Source organism: Arvicanthis niloticus, chromosome 7, assembly GCF_011762505.2.
Source record: "Arvicanthis niloticus isolate mArvNil1 chromosome 7, mArvNil1.pat.X, whole genome shotgun sequence".
In the NCBI taxonomy this organism is placed as follows: Eukaryota; Metazoa; Chordata; class Mammalia; order Rodentia; family Muridae; genus Arvicanthis; species Arvicanthis niloticus.
Genome location: NC_047664.1, coordinates 14220672 through 14235722, shown reverse-complemented (window position 1 = coordinate 14235722; position 15051 = coordinate 14220672). Strand labels below are relative to the sequence as shown.

At 35.7% G+C, this 15051-nt stretch overlaps 1 protein-coding gene across 7 annotated transcripts in view; it reads left to right on the top strand.

The window, feature by feature from the left end:
- The window catches only part of Ccdc88a (coiled-coil and HOOK domain protein 88A), a 124038-nt gene that overhangs the window by 81004 nt on the left and 27983 nt on the right, over positions 1 to 15051 (top strand). For 5 of the 7 annotated variants that reach the window (XM_034508554.2, XM_034508553.2, XM_076937971.1 and 2 more), the window contains exons 17-20: positions 2250 to 2391; positions 9329 to 9493; positions 12398 to 12559; positions 14585 to 14862. In XM_034508554.2, the coding sequence (XP_034364445.1) occupies positions 2250 to 2391; positions 9329 to 9493; positions 12398 to 12559; positions 14585 to 14862 (747 nt within the window). The remainder of the gene's footprint in view (positions 1 to 2249; positions 2392 to 9328; positions 9494 to 12397; positions 12560 to 14584; positions 14863 to 15051) is intronic. The other 2 variants (XM_076937972.1, XM_076937970.1) reach the window with 1 other exon arrangement.

Below are 15051 nucleotides of genomic sequence, written 5' to 3'. Positions count from 1 at the left end.
AAAAAATAACTAATTAAATTTGGGAAAACTATAAAAGAGTGTTCTGTTTTAAACCACTAAATTGTCTTCTTTCTTTTAACTAGTAAGTAAGCTTTTATGTTAAAAATACAACAAAGGCTCACAGGTACAAATACTTTTTTAGTCTTTCATCTTCTCCATCTTGGAAATTTTGTCTATCAGTTTCAGGTGATGTTTCTAATTCCTTTGTTTTTCTTCTATCTTTCTAATTAATGTTACTACCACTTTGAAGATACTGCCATTAAAACACATAGCTTACTGATGGGATCAAGTATATAAATTCATAATACAGTAAGTTTATTGCCAGCGTGGTGAACAGATGTAATTCTTTTTGTCTGTTTATCCTATTTTTTTTTTTCAATATAATTGTTTCTTCGGGTTTATATTTTTTGGAATTTTATATGCTCACTTGAGATTTTTAATTTTCTCTTCTTATAGTGCAACACTACCAGAATGGTCTAAAGGAATTCATACATTGAAAATTAAACACTGCTAAAACCAGACTTTGTCAGTATATTAAAAACTACTATAGGGGCTGAAGAGATGGCTTAGTGGTTAAGAGCACAGGGTGCTCTTCCAGAGGACTCGGGTTCAGTTCCTAGCATCACGTGGCAGCTCACAACTGTCTGTAATTCCAGTTCCATGGAATATGACACCCTCACACCAATGCACATAAAATAAAAATTAAATTATTTAAAAAAAAAAAAAACTGTTGTAGAACAATTTAACACTAAAACAAAGGAGACGTGTTCTTTGTACTCATGAAACCTAAAATCTGATCAGGCAGGAAATAAATAATTAAAGGTGCTGAAAAGATGGCTAAGAGTGCTTGCTACAACTAGAGGAGACCCAGGTTTGGTTCTCAGCACTCATGTTGTGTGACTCACAACTACATTTAACCCCAGTTACAGGAGATCTACTTACCCTTTGGTCTCTTCAGGCACATGCACATGTAGCATATAGACACTTGTGCACATAAATAAAAATAAATCTTAAACTTTTAGTTACAGTAACAGGCAGAATGGGATAACATTTTCATATAAAATTTAGATTTATTTTTGCCTTGTTTTATCTTTATATTCAGTTGGGTACACTGAGATAGAGCCCCTGGTAGCTCATACTGGCTCTTAACTCACTGTGCTGCTGCTGATGACCTTGAACTGTGCTCTTGATGTTCCAGCTTCCACTTTTCGAGTGTTGAGATTACAAGTGTGTACCACTGAACCCAGCTCTCCCTTTAGGTTCGTTAGGTGTAAAAATTACATTAACCAAACCCCTTACTTAATATGCACTCAGAGATTTCTGTGCAAGTGTGAGGACTTGAGTTTGCATCCATAGTACCCATGTAGAAAGCTATGTGTGCCTGACCCTGGGTTGGGGAGGACCAGGAAAGCCTCTGGGATGTGATGTCCTGCCCGCCTAACTGAAAATTGATGAACTCCAGGTTCAGTGAGAGACCCTGTCAGGAGACCAAGGGAGAGCAACAGGAAAAGATACCTCCTCTGCCCATTGCACACAAATGTGTATACATATGCATACATCACATGTGCACAATTTTTAAAACTACTTAATAACTCACCCATGCATTCTAAAATATTACACAGTAATTGAAATATTGGTATTCACACCTGTCTGACTCTACCAGCCTGTGTCACGAGTATAGTATTGTCTTTTTTATTGTTTAAAAAAAAAAAAAAAAAAAAAAACAAAAAAACCTTAAGCTATTGAGGTGTTTTGTTTTAGACAGTGCCTCATTATATAGCCCTGACTGGCCCCGAACTCTCTGTGTAGGTAAAGAATGCCAGTGCCTTCCAAGTGTTGGGATAAAAGGTGTATGTCACTGTGCCAGCTTATATTAAGTTTTAAGTCTCAACTGATCATATAGACCATTACATTAAAATGCATAAATATTAGTACCACAGACATGTGTGTAATATAATGGAGCCATTATCTTTTTTCTGGTTTAGTCTTATAAAGCTAGAAGTATTTGGGGTTTATCTATTCAGCTTATCTTTTTAACCATTAATTGTTCTTTTGGCAGTCTTAACAGTAATTTAGAGTTCTCTTTACTTACTAGTTTTTGTTCTGTGACCACCACTAAGAGGAAGATAATTTTCATCTTAAACATGAATGGTTTTAGATCTTATTTAATACATGAGTGTATTAAATAAATTGTCTCCAAAATGTTTTGATATCTAGTGACAAACTATATTATTCTTATATTTGGATAGTAGGTACAAACTTTTGGAATCAAAATTAGAATCCACTCTTAAGAAGTCCCTTGAAATAAAAGAAGAAAAAATTGCTGCTTTAGAAGCTCGGTTAGAAGAGTCTACAAATTACAATCAGCAATTGCGCCACGAACTTAAAGCAGTAAGTTTTTTCTTTGTAAAGTTTTATAAATACTTGGACAGAAAAAGAGAAAATACAAGCTTGCGTGTATTTGTTAGTATTTTATTCTGTTTCATGTATCTGGTAGTATATAGATGTTTGTCACAGGGGAGTGTTACAATTTTCTCAATTGTTTTCAAGTACATAATAGTTCCTCTTATAGATAGGGACATGTGAAGGATTATAGAAGTAAGATGGACAAGAAGTGACCTTATTTTGTTTAAAAAAAAAAAAAAAAACCTCATCAGTTTTTAAGATAGCAATGGATACCTTTACTCTGGTGCATTTTTCCTGTTGACCCACCAGGTAAATTTTAATTTGTAAAGATAGGACTGTGAAGACAATGTTGAGAGAAGAGTCATGAGTATGCTGATAAAGCCGCTGATCTGCTCATGGAAGGTGTTCTCTGCATCTCCAAATCTGTGAGGTTTGGAGTTACTCAGTCAAGTTAGGCCCTGCTTTCACTCACTGAGTGGATTGGAATATAAAGGGTTTGCCTACTTGTGAGGTTGGTAAGTGACGAGCCTCATTCTGTTTACTCTTCAGGCTCCTCCTTGCCCAAGCACTTGTCGTTTTCTTTATTCCTTCTCTTTTCTAGACAGGCTCTCTTGTAGCACTGGGCAGCCAAGGGTGCCCTTGAGCTGACCATCCTACTTCTTCCCTAGGCAGAAGGATTGTAGACACATCCATACAGGTAGAGGAGATTGTTGTAGGCCACATTTAAAACTATTCTATCTAAAATAACCTAGGAAATAAAAGTAGATAGCTAGGCAGTATTCTGTCTCTCCATATAATTGTGTGAGATTGAGTCTTTAAATTTATTTCATTTAATTTGTATTTGTATACACAGACACACACACACACACACACAATGGAGACATATCACAGATGCCTGTGGAGGTCAAAGGACAACTTGAGAAGTCTCTCTTTTCTATATATTGGTCCTAGGGATCAAACTCAGGTCATCCTGCTTGGCAGCAAACACTTTGAACTACTGAACCATCTCAGTAGTCTATGAGACATATTCTTACCAGGTTATGGTTCAAGAAAAAATGTCAGATTCTCACTGGAGTAGAAGGGAGCTGCCGTGGTCTTGAGACTTGGTGCTTCATAATAGTCATTAAGTCATATAACTTCAAAGACATAAATTTAAATTTCCCAAAGTGTGCATACTGATTATAATAGCTGCTGCCTGTACACAAATGCATTGATTCTGCTTTCTATTAGGTAGTTTTTCTATTACAGATATAGTCTTCCAATCATCAGTCTTTTTTCCTCCATAAACATTATTGTATAATAATACACTATTCTATTATGTTTCTAGACTAGAGAGATGGTTAATCAAATTTGAGTTTCTACTGCAAAAAGAGAAGACGTTTGTTTGCCACTTACCTACAGCACCTTTACTGACATTTGTCACCGATTTTGCCATGGAACATAAACACCGGTTGAAAGTTCTTCATAGTTAGTTTAAGTAGTTAGTCACCTTATGTCCTGAATTTTGTACTGTGTTAGACAATGTTAGTAATAATGATACCTTCATGAAGCTATTCAGCCAGAAAAATAAGCAGGTTTGAGTGTGGGTTAGTTTGTGTAGTTTAAATCTAAATATTAGAGATACCAGATTCCATTGTTGTCTTTAACTTCAGCCACTTTGCATAACTTCTATAAACTGGCTTACTCCTGTATACATGAATTCAAATGGAACTGTACTTTTCTAGGCTTTGAATAGTGTATATTCAAAGATGCATATAATTTGAAAATAGATTTCTGAAAATTAAAAATGAATAATATAAAGGCTAAGCTGTGACATAGAAGTATAAAAGAGAATTTTAATTTAAATCATCCACAGGAAGGCAGAAAAACAGAACAGAGGACATATTAGACAAATAGAAAAATAAATAGTAAAGGGGACATTTTAAACCAAATCATGTAAATAATTATATTTAGTAAAAAAAAAAAATCTAAACATTCTCATTCTAAAGTAGAGATGACTGTATTCAGTGGAAAAGCAACACCTACTAAAATGCCGCCTTCAAGGAAGGTGACATTATTATATATACAATGTAGTATTGTGACACTAATCAAAAAATTGCTACTAAATAGTTTTATAGCAAGAACTTATCAGCTAAAAATGATAAAAAGAATCATTCTAGCTTCATGATAAAGAAAGATTAAATGTTCTTGTGTCTGACAAAAGCTTCAAACTATGTTGAAACTATATTGACACAGTGACATGGAGAACGACCTGTCCACAATTACAAAGGATTTCATATAAATTTCACATATAAGAAGAGCAGTAAATGCTCTTAACCACAGAGACATTTCTTCAGCCCCAGAAATACAGATTGGAAAATATAAAATACAGATATTTTTACTGAATTTTGACTTGATTGTTTTGGCAGAAATTCTAAAGAATTTATAGAAAACTTTAAAGCTTGTTTTATCAAGTGTAATAGGTTATAGATCAATATGTAAAAATCATATTTGTATATATTAACAATGAAAAATTAGTTTAAAAGAAAAATACCATTTATAATACTGTAAAATACCATAAAGTACTTTAAAGAACTGCATTAATGAAATAGAATTTCTTACTTAGTAAATGAAAAGGAATATCATATCATCAACTGAAATGTTTTATATTGTTAATATGACAGATCTCAGGTTTGGATATAATTCAGTAGTTTAACACTTGTCCAGCATGAACAAATCTAGATTCAATCACCATTACTAAAATAAATAAACAAGCAGGTCACAAATGAATCTGTTAACTCAATATAATCCCAAACATAATGCAAATTAGATTCATAAATTAATTAGCTGATTACAAAATTTTTATTATAGTCATTTTCAAAATATTAATTTTGATAATTTAAATATGGGAGATCTTTCCATCTGTTAGATTCCTCATCTTGTCTCTTATGTAAAGGTTTCTTTATAAAGGTCTTTAGCTTCTTAGATTTATTTCTCTCTTTTTCTTTGAGCTATTGTAAATGGGAATGTTTTCCTAGTTTTTCAGTAGGTTCATCAGTATTCAGAAAAACTATTGATTTTTGGATGATGAATTTATATCTGGCTACTTCGATAAAAGTTTCAGTCATGTCTAGTGTTTTTGATGGAACCTCTAAAGTCTTTTCCGGATAGGATCATATTATCAAAAATACAGATAGTATGATGTGTTTTTCGGTTTGTTCTTTTCTGTTACTTTACCTTGCCTGACCGCTGTAGTAAGACATCAGGTCTAGATGTGGGAAGACAGTCTCGCTCCATTCCAGGGCTAGAGGGAACAGGGTCAGTTTCTCCCTGGGTAGTAGAATGTTGGTTATAGGTTTGTTGCACATAGCATATATTATGTTGAGGTATGTGTTTGTATCCTAATTTCTTCAAGGCTTTTATCATTACATGTTAAACTTTTCTGAATCTTTTGAGGGGATGCAGTAAGTTGTGTCTCAGTGTGTTTGGGTGTTGCATTACTTGATTTATTTGTTTGACTTGTGTGTGCCAGACTATTCACACATCCCTGGAATGAAACAAACTTAATCACATTGTCTGATTTTTTTTTAATTACTTTTTAAATTTAACTTCATGTTTGTGTATGGGTGTCAGTAGAGGGGGGTTGCCTTAACTGGTCCCTGAGGAGACCAGAAGAGGGTGTTGAAACCCCTGGAACTGGAATTACAGGCATTTGGTTGTTAGTGACTCATCCTGGGTGATGGTAAGTGATCTTGGATCCTCTGAAAGAACAGCAAGCTACTCTTAACTACTGAGTCATTTCTCCAGCCCCATGTCTGTGTTTTTAAAGAGAGAGCACTTGAGGAATATACTTCTGGTCTCCAAAAGACTGTGTACACAAACATCTTTACACATATAGTTTTAATTAAAATTATTAATAAAAATTAAAATTTGTACACAAAGATTAAAAATTAGAAATAGCCCAGGGATCCTCAGCTGGTAATTGAATAAGGAGATTGTGGTATATCCATATACTACAAGATAGTTCAAAAGTAGACAAGAGAAAAGTTACTGATTCATTTAACGTATTAGTAAAAATATGCTCAGAAAAATGTAACATAAAAAGATTATGCTGTGTGATTTCATTTATATGAAGTTTTAGAGCATGCAAAACTAAATTTTAGTGAAAAAAGCAAAACAATGATGTCTTGTAAGCAGTAATCCTTCCAGAGTAATAGAAATGCTCTAATCATATTGATAAGTTATATAATTATTTATAAGTTATATTATTATATAACTTATATTACATATACTTTTTCTTTAAAAAAAAATATAGATCAAGCTGGGCGGTGGTGGCGCACACCTTTAATCCCAGCACTTGGGAGGCAGAGGCAGGCGGATTTCTGAGTTTGAGGCCAGCCTGGTCTACAGAGCAAGCTCCAGGACAGCCAGGGCTACACAGAGAAACCCTGTCTCGAAAAACAAAAAAAACAAAACAAACAAAAGATCAAAAATCTCTTCTAATCAATATATTAGTAACTATAAATAGACTATACTTCCATTCTAAAAGATTACATTATCTTTTATAATCTCTAAAAATCTGAATTTACAGTAAAATTACTGTATTGTACCTGATTGGTGGGCTCTGTGTCTGCGAGGTCTGGACGTCCAGGTTAGTTGAGATTGCTGGTCATCTTCCTCCTCGGCTTCTTCCTACCTTTACCTAATTCAACCACATAGGTCCCTGGCTTCTGGCCATTGGGAGTTAGGGGGACAGGAGTGAAGCCCTGAGGGACAGCAGAAAGAATGGAAGCAGGTAACCTTGGGGGATAGGAGGTGGGGAGACCCTCCAGAATGTACCAGAGACCTGGGAGGTGGTAGGACCCAGGACTCAAAGGGAGGGACCTTAGATGAAATGCTCAACAGTGAGGAGAGGGAATTTGTAGAGTCCACCACCACCCACCACCTCCAGTAGATAGACAGGGCATCAAGTGGAGGGATGGAGTTGCCATCCCACAGTCAAAAACTTAATGGATTTTAAATTTTAAATTGACTTTACATTGCTTTGTTGTAGTGACTATTCTGACTCAAATTTTATTTCCTGTGAGAATATGAGGATTTTTATTAGTGATATGTAAGCTAAAGGTACACTTGAAGAAACTAAAAACCAGAAGCCTTGAATTTTATTTCCAGCTCCCCTATTTTGGGTTATCATTTTCCACCCTTGTTATTAAACGTAGTTGAACTCTTCTTGCCAAACAACCACAGAATAGTACATGCCAGACCTAACATTCTTCCGTGTCAGCTCTCCTTAATAGTGCATGTAACCAAAGCCTTTGTGAGCATAGTAAAAAGACTGTATGAAAACATACACGTATCCCAGAACACTGTTAGAGCACTGGCCAACGTTCCATCTTGGCTGTTTTTTTCTTTTGCCTTTTGCTGTTGCCATTTTGTAACTCACTAACAGCGATGCTAATTTACTGCTGAACTAAAGGCTCTCTTAAGTTTTGTACACAAACTAATTTAATCATTTCTACCATTGATATAAACTATAGTGTTAATTTTTTAAATATACTATGAATATCTAAAGTAAACTAGAAAGTCAAGTATAAAAATGGAGTTTAAATTACAGAGGGACAAGAGAAATGAACAGTTTATAACTGAAGTTATAACTTCAGCTCCAGGTGATCTGAAGCCTCTGGCCTTTGCAGGTACCTGTACTCAAATGCTCAGGGACACACACAGATGTGTAAAAATAATATATTTAGGGGCTAAGGAAATGGCTTGGTACTTAAGAATCCTGGATGCTCTTTGAGAGACCCTGGAGTCAATTCCCAGTATCCACATGGTGACTCACAACTGTTCATAATTCCAGTTCCAGGGATCCTATACCCTCTTCTGTCCTCTGCATGCATTGCACACACATGGTACACAAAGTATTCATTCATAGATTTTTTTTAATCATAAAAGTCTAAAAAAATCTGAATACAGAGAGGTGTTAAATTTGGCAGTTTTGATGTTAGAAGATGATCAGGTTTTTCATATTAGTAATGTTTCAAGTCTATGTATTAGTCAGTCTTTCCTGGTGTTATTGCAACCCACTTTAAGTCAGTTTGAGGTCCAGTGTGGTAACTGGGTAGTCTTAGCACCTAACAGGCTGTGGAAAGGTTTTTCTTGACTAAGGAGTTAAAGGGTAGCCTGGGGGTACATGAGACGTTGTCTCAAAACAATAAACAAAAAAAATCAACTCAGACCTAAAAACTTCCTATAGAAGATATTCTTGAATTACTTATTACAATATAAATTACACTAATGATATATGCGAATCATGAGCGAAATGAACAAGTCATATTTTATTAACTTAGTTAATTCTAGGTAATACATTATTCTTAAAAAGATTCTGAAAGATACCCAACTTTAGTTTAGGAATGTTTTAAAGCTAATGTTAACATATGCCAAATATTTATTTGCTCTTTATATAGGGATTTCTAAATAAGTTCAAGGTTGCTCTAAAACTAGTTGTTAATACTAAGTAGTAGTACATCAGTGTCAGGTTAATCTTTATTGAAAATCATTTTCTTTGTTGTTGTTTACTTTATTATCTTTTATTGTTTATCCTTGATCATATTTTATTATTAGGCATTAATTGTTCATATGAATGGGATTTGATGTAATGTTTCTCTATGTGCATGTAACCCAAGAATCTGTTCAGATTCCTTAAAAGGCTGCTTAGGTCCATTCTTATTATAAACAGCAGCAGAGTAGACTGACCTTTCTCTCCAGCTCCCAAATTTGCATTTCAAAGAGCTTTTGATCACATTAATGGTCATCACACATTTATCCCATTTAAATTACAGTGTCTATCATATTCACTGGGCCAATACAGACCCAAAGAAACTGAGAAATAGAGAAATCTAGGTGGTTTGTTTTCTTTCCATTAAAATATTTTAAACAATTTTAGGTGAAAAAAAATTATGAAGCTCTCAAACAGAGACAAGATGAGGAAAGGATGGTGCAGAGTTCCCTTCCAGTCTCTGGGGAAGACGACAAGTGGGGCCGAGAAAGTCAAGAAGCGACTAGAGAGCTCCTGAAAGTTAAAGACAGGTTAATTGAAGTAGAAAGAAATGTAAGTATAAAAATTTTTAGTAGGAACAAAATTCTTCAAAAATAAAGAACGGTTGGTTATATTTATCTTTGATAATTTTATACTTTCTTGTCTAGTTTATCACATAAAAAAGACAGATCTAGATTTAGGATGCTTTGCTCCTTACTTTTTTGTAAGTCAATCACAAACTTAATCAACACTCCCACCCATCATGTCTGCAAAACCAGTACCATGTGGACATACTATCAAGTTCTTGTGTCAGCTTAAGGTGTAACCCATAGGCTTATTTAGCCTTTGTGTACCTTCCAGACTGACTTGGGGAAGACTTCCTTCCTTGGTTGTGTTTACCAGGGAACCCCTTCAGTGGTATTCACAGTGTAAGCTCTCTCCTTTGAGATCATCACCAGTTTTCACAAAATGGAGTCTGATGAGTAGAGTCTGGTACCTGGGTCACCTTTGATGTCCTATTAAAGAGTACAAGGCTTCTTTTTAATGGTGCCAGTCTCTTTAATAATTATAGCTGTCATGTCGGATCTTGTCTTGACTATAACTTTACACCCTCTCCTTGTTGTCAGCCCCTTTTTTGTATCTTTTTGTTCTGCTTATTTTTCTTTCTCACTGTAGACAGAAGAAAATCAGTGAGCAATAACCGTGACACAGTGTGATTGCTATCTTGTGAGATTTCCTACACCAAAGTCCATGACTTTTAAGTTCAGTGTCTCAGTACATGGGCGGAATATAACCATGTTGTGTACCACAATACAGTGCAAATGGCCTCTATCCTAGTTCTCCATAGCTACCCCCCCCTGGGGGGGGGGGCTTTGTTCTTCCAAAATCTAACCAGATTGGCCCTTGCTTATGTCATCCTAGCACTTTTCAAATTCCAGACTCTTCATAATATTCTTGGATTCTGATTCCAACGGCCTGAGGACTATATGGCCAGATTATCACAACAGTTTCAGTTCTTCATAACAATATTCTTTATTAGTTACAAAGACACCTGTGTGAAGCAACTTACAAGGGAAAGAAAGATAGGTTCATAGTTCAAGGATACAGTCCATTAAGGCAGGGAAATCATGACAAAGGAGCCTTGGGCACTGCTCATATTGCATCTGCAAGTCAGAAAGCACAGAAATAGTGTTGCCCAGGACATCTTCTCATCTTTATTCAGTCTATACCAGTCCATGTCATGGTTCTACACATATCAGTTAACCCATTCTACAATTCCCTCATGGACATGACCAATGTTTTATCTCATAGACAGTCTAGATCCTGTCAACTTGGCATTCAGTTTTAACCATTACAGTGTATCTGAATGGCTTGGCTACATGATAAGTTCAAGACCAAGTCTGGACTATATGATACCCTGTATCAAAACAGTGTGTGTTTGTGTGTGTGTGTGTGTGTGTGTGTGTGTGTGTGTGTGTGTGTTTAAACAGGACAGTATTCCATCTTTTTTTCATGCTTTCAACAGATGATTTTTAAAAAGAATACAGTATTAATTTCTGTCTTAGCTTCTGTGTGTGTTTATTAGTTGATATTTTGGTTGTTGTTTGAGACAAGTTCTCCACTTGTATCTCAAACTGACTTGAAACTCACAGTCCTTCCTCCTGTTGTGTCTTCCAATTTCCGGTGCTTTAGGCTGTTACTACAGCTTGCTTCCTCAGCTTTGATTTTTCTGGGTTCAAATCATAATCTCTGTTTTATACATTGAGGTATTGTTTATATAATATAAAAATAAAGGTATCTTTGTCTTCTATTAAAGATACAACAAAATATTGTGATTCGTTTGTATCATTTTTTCTATTTAGTCAATACTACATAGAAAGTGTGACCCCGCTGGGCAGTGGTGGCACACGCCTTTAATCCCAGCACTTGGGAGGCAGAGGCAGGTAGATTTCTGAGTTCGAGGCCAGCCTGGTCTATAGAGTGAGCCAGGACAGCCAGGGCTACACAGAGAAACCCTGTCTCGAAAAACCAAAAAAAAAAAAAAAAAAAAAAAAGAAAGTGTGACACCCTCCCCAATTAGAGTTAATTTGTATATTGAAGTTTTATTTCTATTATTTAGTTATACTTTTTAGTATAAATTTAGATTTTAGGAAGTTTAAGTTATAAGTAATCTTAAATATGTAAATCTTAAAAAAAAATCTTAAATATACCTCACATTTTAATGCCCATGACTGATGTAGTAATTCACCCATTTATAGTTGAAATAGAGTCTTAGTTTTATACCATGAAAAACAAAAGCAAACAAACAAACAACAAAAAAAATGTAATATCTGTTAGGTCTCCTATAGACTATATTTTTTTTTTGGGTTTTTTTTTTTTTTTTTTTTTTTTGGTTTCTCGAGACAGGGTTTCTCTGTGGTGTAGTCCTGGCTGTCCTGGAACTCACTCTGTAAACCAGGCTGGCCTCGAACTCAGGAATACGCCTGCCTCTGCCTCCTAAGTGCACCACCACTTGGGATTAAAGGCGTGCGCCACCACTGCCTGGCTAGACTATGTTTTCTAATAGATGGCTAAAATTATTTGTTTAATTTTTCTTCTCTTTCATATGGTTTTATGAAAGTACATATTTTTCCTCCTGTACCCAGAATCACCATTCACCTATGTATACACTGAAAAGGTACATCTTTTTAATTGATACAACCTAGGAAAGCATTCTGCCACTAATCTGCACCCTCAGCAGAGAAAGTGATTTATTTCAGGACATTATAAAGCAGACAGAACACAGGCACAATAGCATTTTAAGGTTATAGCAGTATTCAGTCTTTTATAATGTATTAAATATTTACAACTTGTGATTGAGGGGGAAGACTTTCTTTTTTTAAATTGTTTAAGATCATTTTATTAAATATCATCATCTGTTAAAAAATATCTTAATGTTTATTTTTAATAAGTGTGGTATTCTTTTCTTGTTTTAAGAATGCTACGCTGCAAGCGGAGAAGCAAGCACTGAAAACTCAACTGAAGCAACTTGAAACACAAAATAATAATTTGCAGGCTCAGATTCTTGCACTGCAGAGGCAGACAGTGTCGTTACAGGAGCAGAACACCACTCTTCAGACACAGAATGCCAAACTTCAGGTTGTACCAAACACTTTCACTATATACTTAATTATATACTGTTATAGTAAGGGAGGCTAGACAGGTAAACATTGTTCCTTAGTTCCTCAGAATTTAATAATGGAAGATAGATTGAAATATTTTCATTTGCTTCTATGTCACACTCTTAATGTGAACATTTTTAAATGTCAAAGCCTATATAAATTATTAAATTCACTCCAGTATAAGTGAAGATCTTATATTTAGTTTTGAATTTCTTTATCCTTTCAATAAGTTGACCCCTTGTGTTAACTATAACACAATATTTCTTATTTCATTCTTAAAACATTCTTAGAAGTTTAATTATAAAAATGCATATGCTTGGTCTTCATGTGGGTCTTGAACTGACTTTTGGGGCCTATCCCAAAGCCATTGCCTGTATGAGGGATACTTTCTTCTAGCTGGGCTGCCGTGTCTGGCCTTAGTGGGAGAGGAAGCGCTAGGTCTTGCAGAGACTTGAAGTGCCAGGGTGGGAGGATACCTGAGGGAGGACACCCGCTCAGAGAAGGGAAAGGGAGATTTGGGGGAAGGATAATGGAAAAGGGTGACCAGGAAGGGGGCAGTGAGTGGAATATTAAAAATAAATTAATTAAATTTTTAAAAGAGAGAGGGAAAGAAATGCATACAGCTGTAGCAGTGATATTCCCAGGCAGTCATCATGTTCTCGCTGCTCCTTGGCTCTGACAGGGGGGCTCTAGCAAGTTAGATGCGCAGGCCCTGGCACCCACCAGACACCAGCGTAGGGGATGGCTCTGCCAATCCACCACACAGCATCCACAAAGCTTGGCTGAACCCCAGACAATATCTGCCATCCTCGCAGTACCTGGTAGAAATGAGACTCCTAAAGCTTAATGATTATCTAAAGGATTTATATATTTAGAAATGCTCAATTAACAATATGCCTACACAATTAGAGTTGTTACCCAATATCTAACCTTTTGATAGAAGTTGCTACTCAGGACAGCTTTCTACCTGTCCGTGGTTCTCCATGGCTGATAGCCTCCTTCCTCTCCTCCCCTTCCTCTTTTTCTCCCCTCCCTTTCCTCTTTCCTTCTCCCAGCTCCACCTCCTCTTCTACTGCCGTATCATGGAGCTCCATTGTGAATATAATGTAGCAGTAGCAGGAAATTATCCTGCTACATACAACATAGAAATTTTGCCTTTAGATTTTGCTGAAATCATTTGATGCAATCCGAGGCATCCATCTTCAACTTAGCAATGGCAGTACAGTTTACACAAAACAATCCAGGTAGAAGAAAAGAAACCGATTTCTCCTTTTAAAGTTTTTTTTTTTTTCCAAGTGGCAAAGTAAATGCTAATTTAGACTCCAGAGAGATCTTCCAAAAATAGTTTTTCAGGTCTAAAAATAGTTAATAGGTAACCTTAATTATTTGGGAAGCTAAAATCCAACTATTTTATTATGAATATATCTGCAGTGATTTAATTAGAGTTTATTCAAGTTAACATTATAACTTCTTGTTAAAAAGAACAACAGGTGGATTGGAGAGATAACTAGTTCAGTCAATACCAAGCAGAAGGACCTGAGTTCAATAAGGTCACAGAAGAAGCCAGTCATGGTGGCAAATGCCTGTGGGTCCAACACTGAGAAGCAGACAGGTGAATCCCTGCAGCTCACTTACTAGCCAGCCTTGCCTAATGGTAAGTTCTAGGCTGGGAAGAGACCCTGTTTAAAAATAATAATGAAATAGGGCTAGCAAGATGCCAGTCAGCAGTCAAGGATGTTTGCTGCTAAGCCTGGTGACTGGGATTGAGTCCTTGCAGTCTGTACATACAGTACAAGCACGGAAGTGAACCCTGCAGTGTCCTCTGGCTTCCACACTGTGCCACCACAGGCGTGAACTGTCTCTGCCTCTCACTCTCACCAGCTCACTGTGAATTCCTAGATACATGCCTGCCTCTTCTTTTTAAATGCTGGGATTAAAGGTATACACCACTATCTCTGGCAACTTTTTCCTAAGCCTGTTAATAATAGACACATTCTTACAGGTTGAAAATTCTACCCTTAATTCACAAAGTACTTCACTTATGAACCAGAATGCACAGCTTCTAATCCAGCAGTCTTCCTTAGAAAATGAAAATGAATCTATAATGAAAGAACGAGAAGACTTGAAATCTCTTTATGATGCTCTGATAAAAGATCATGAAAAGCTGGAACTTCTTCATGAACGGCAAGCTTCAGAGTATGAATCTCTGATCTCTAAACATGGCACTCTAAAGTCCGCCCACAAAAATCTTGAAGTGGAACATAAAGACCTTGAAGACCGGTAACTTTTATCTTACTGTGTTAATTTAAAACAAATTTTTTGGGGGTAGAATAATAAATTTTATATATTAGACCCATCTAAGAGATAATTTATGAAAGGAATTTATATACATTTACATGTGATATTTGTTAAGAAATTATTCATTTCTTTCTTTTCTAAAACATTTTCTTTATTAGAACTATTATAAAT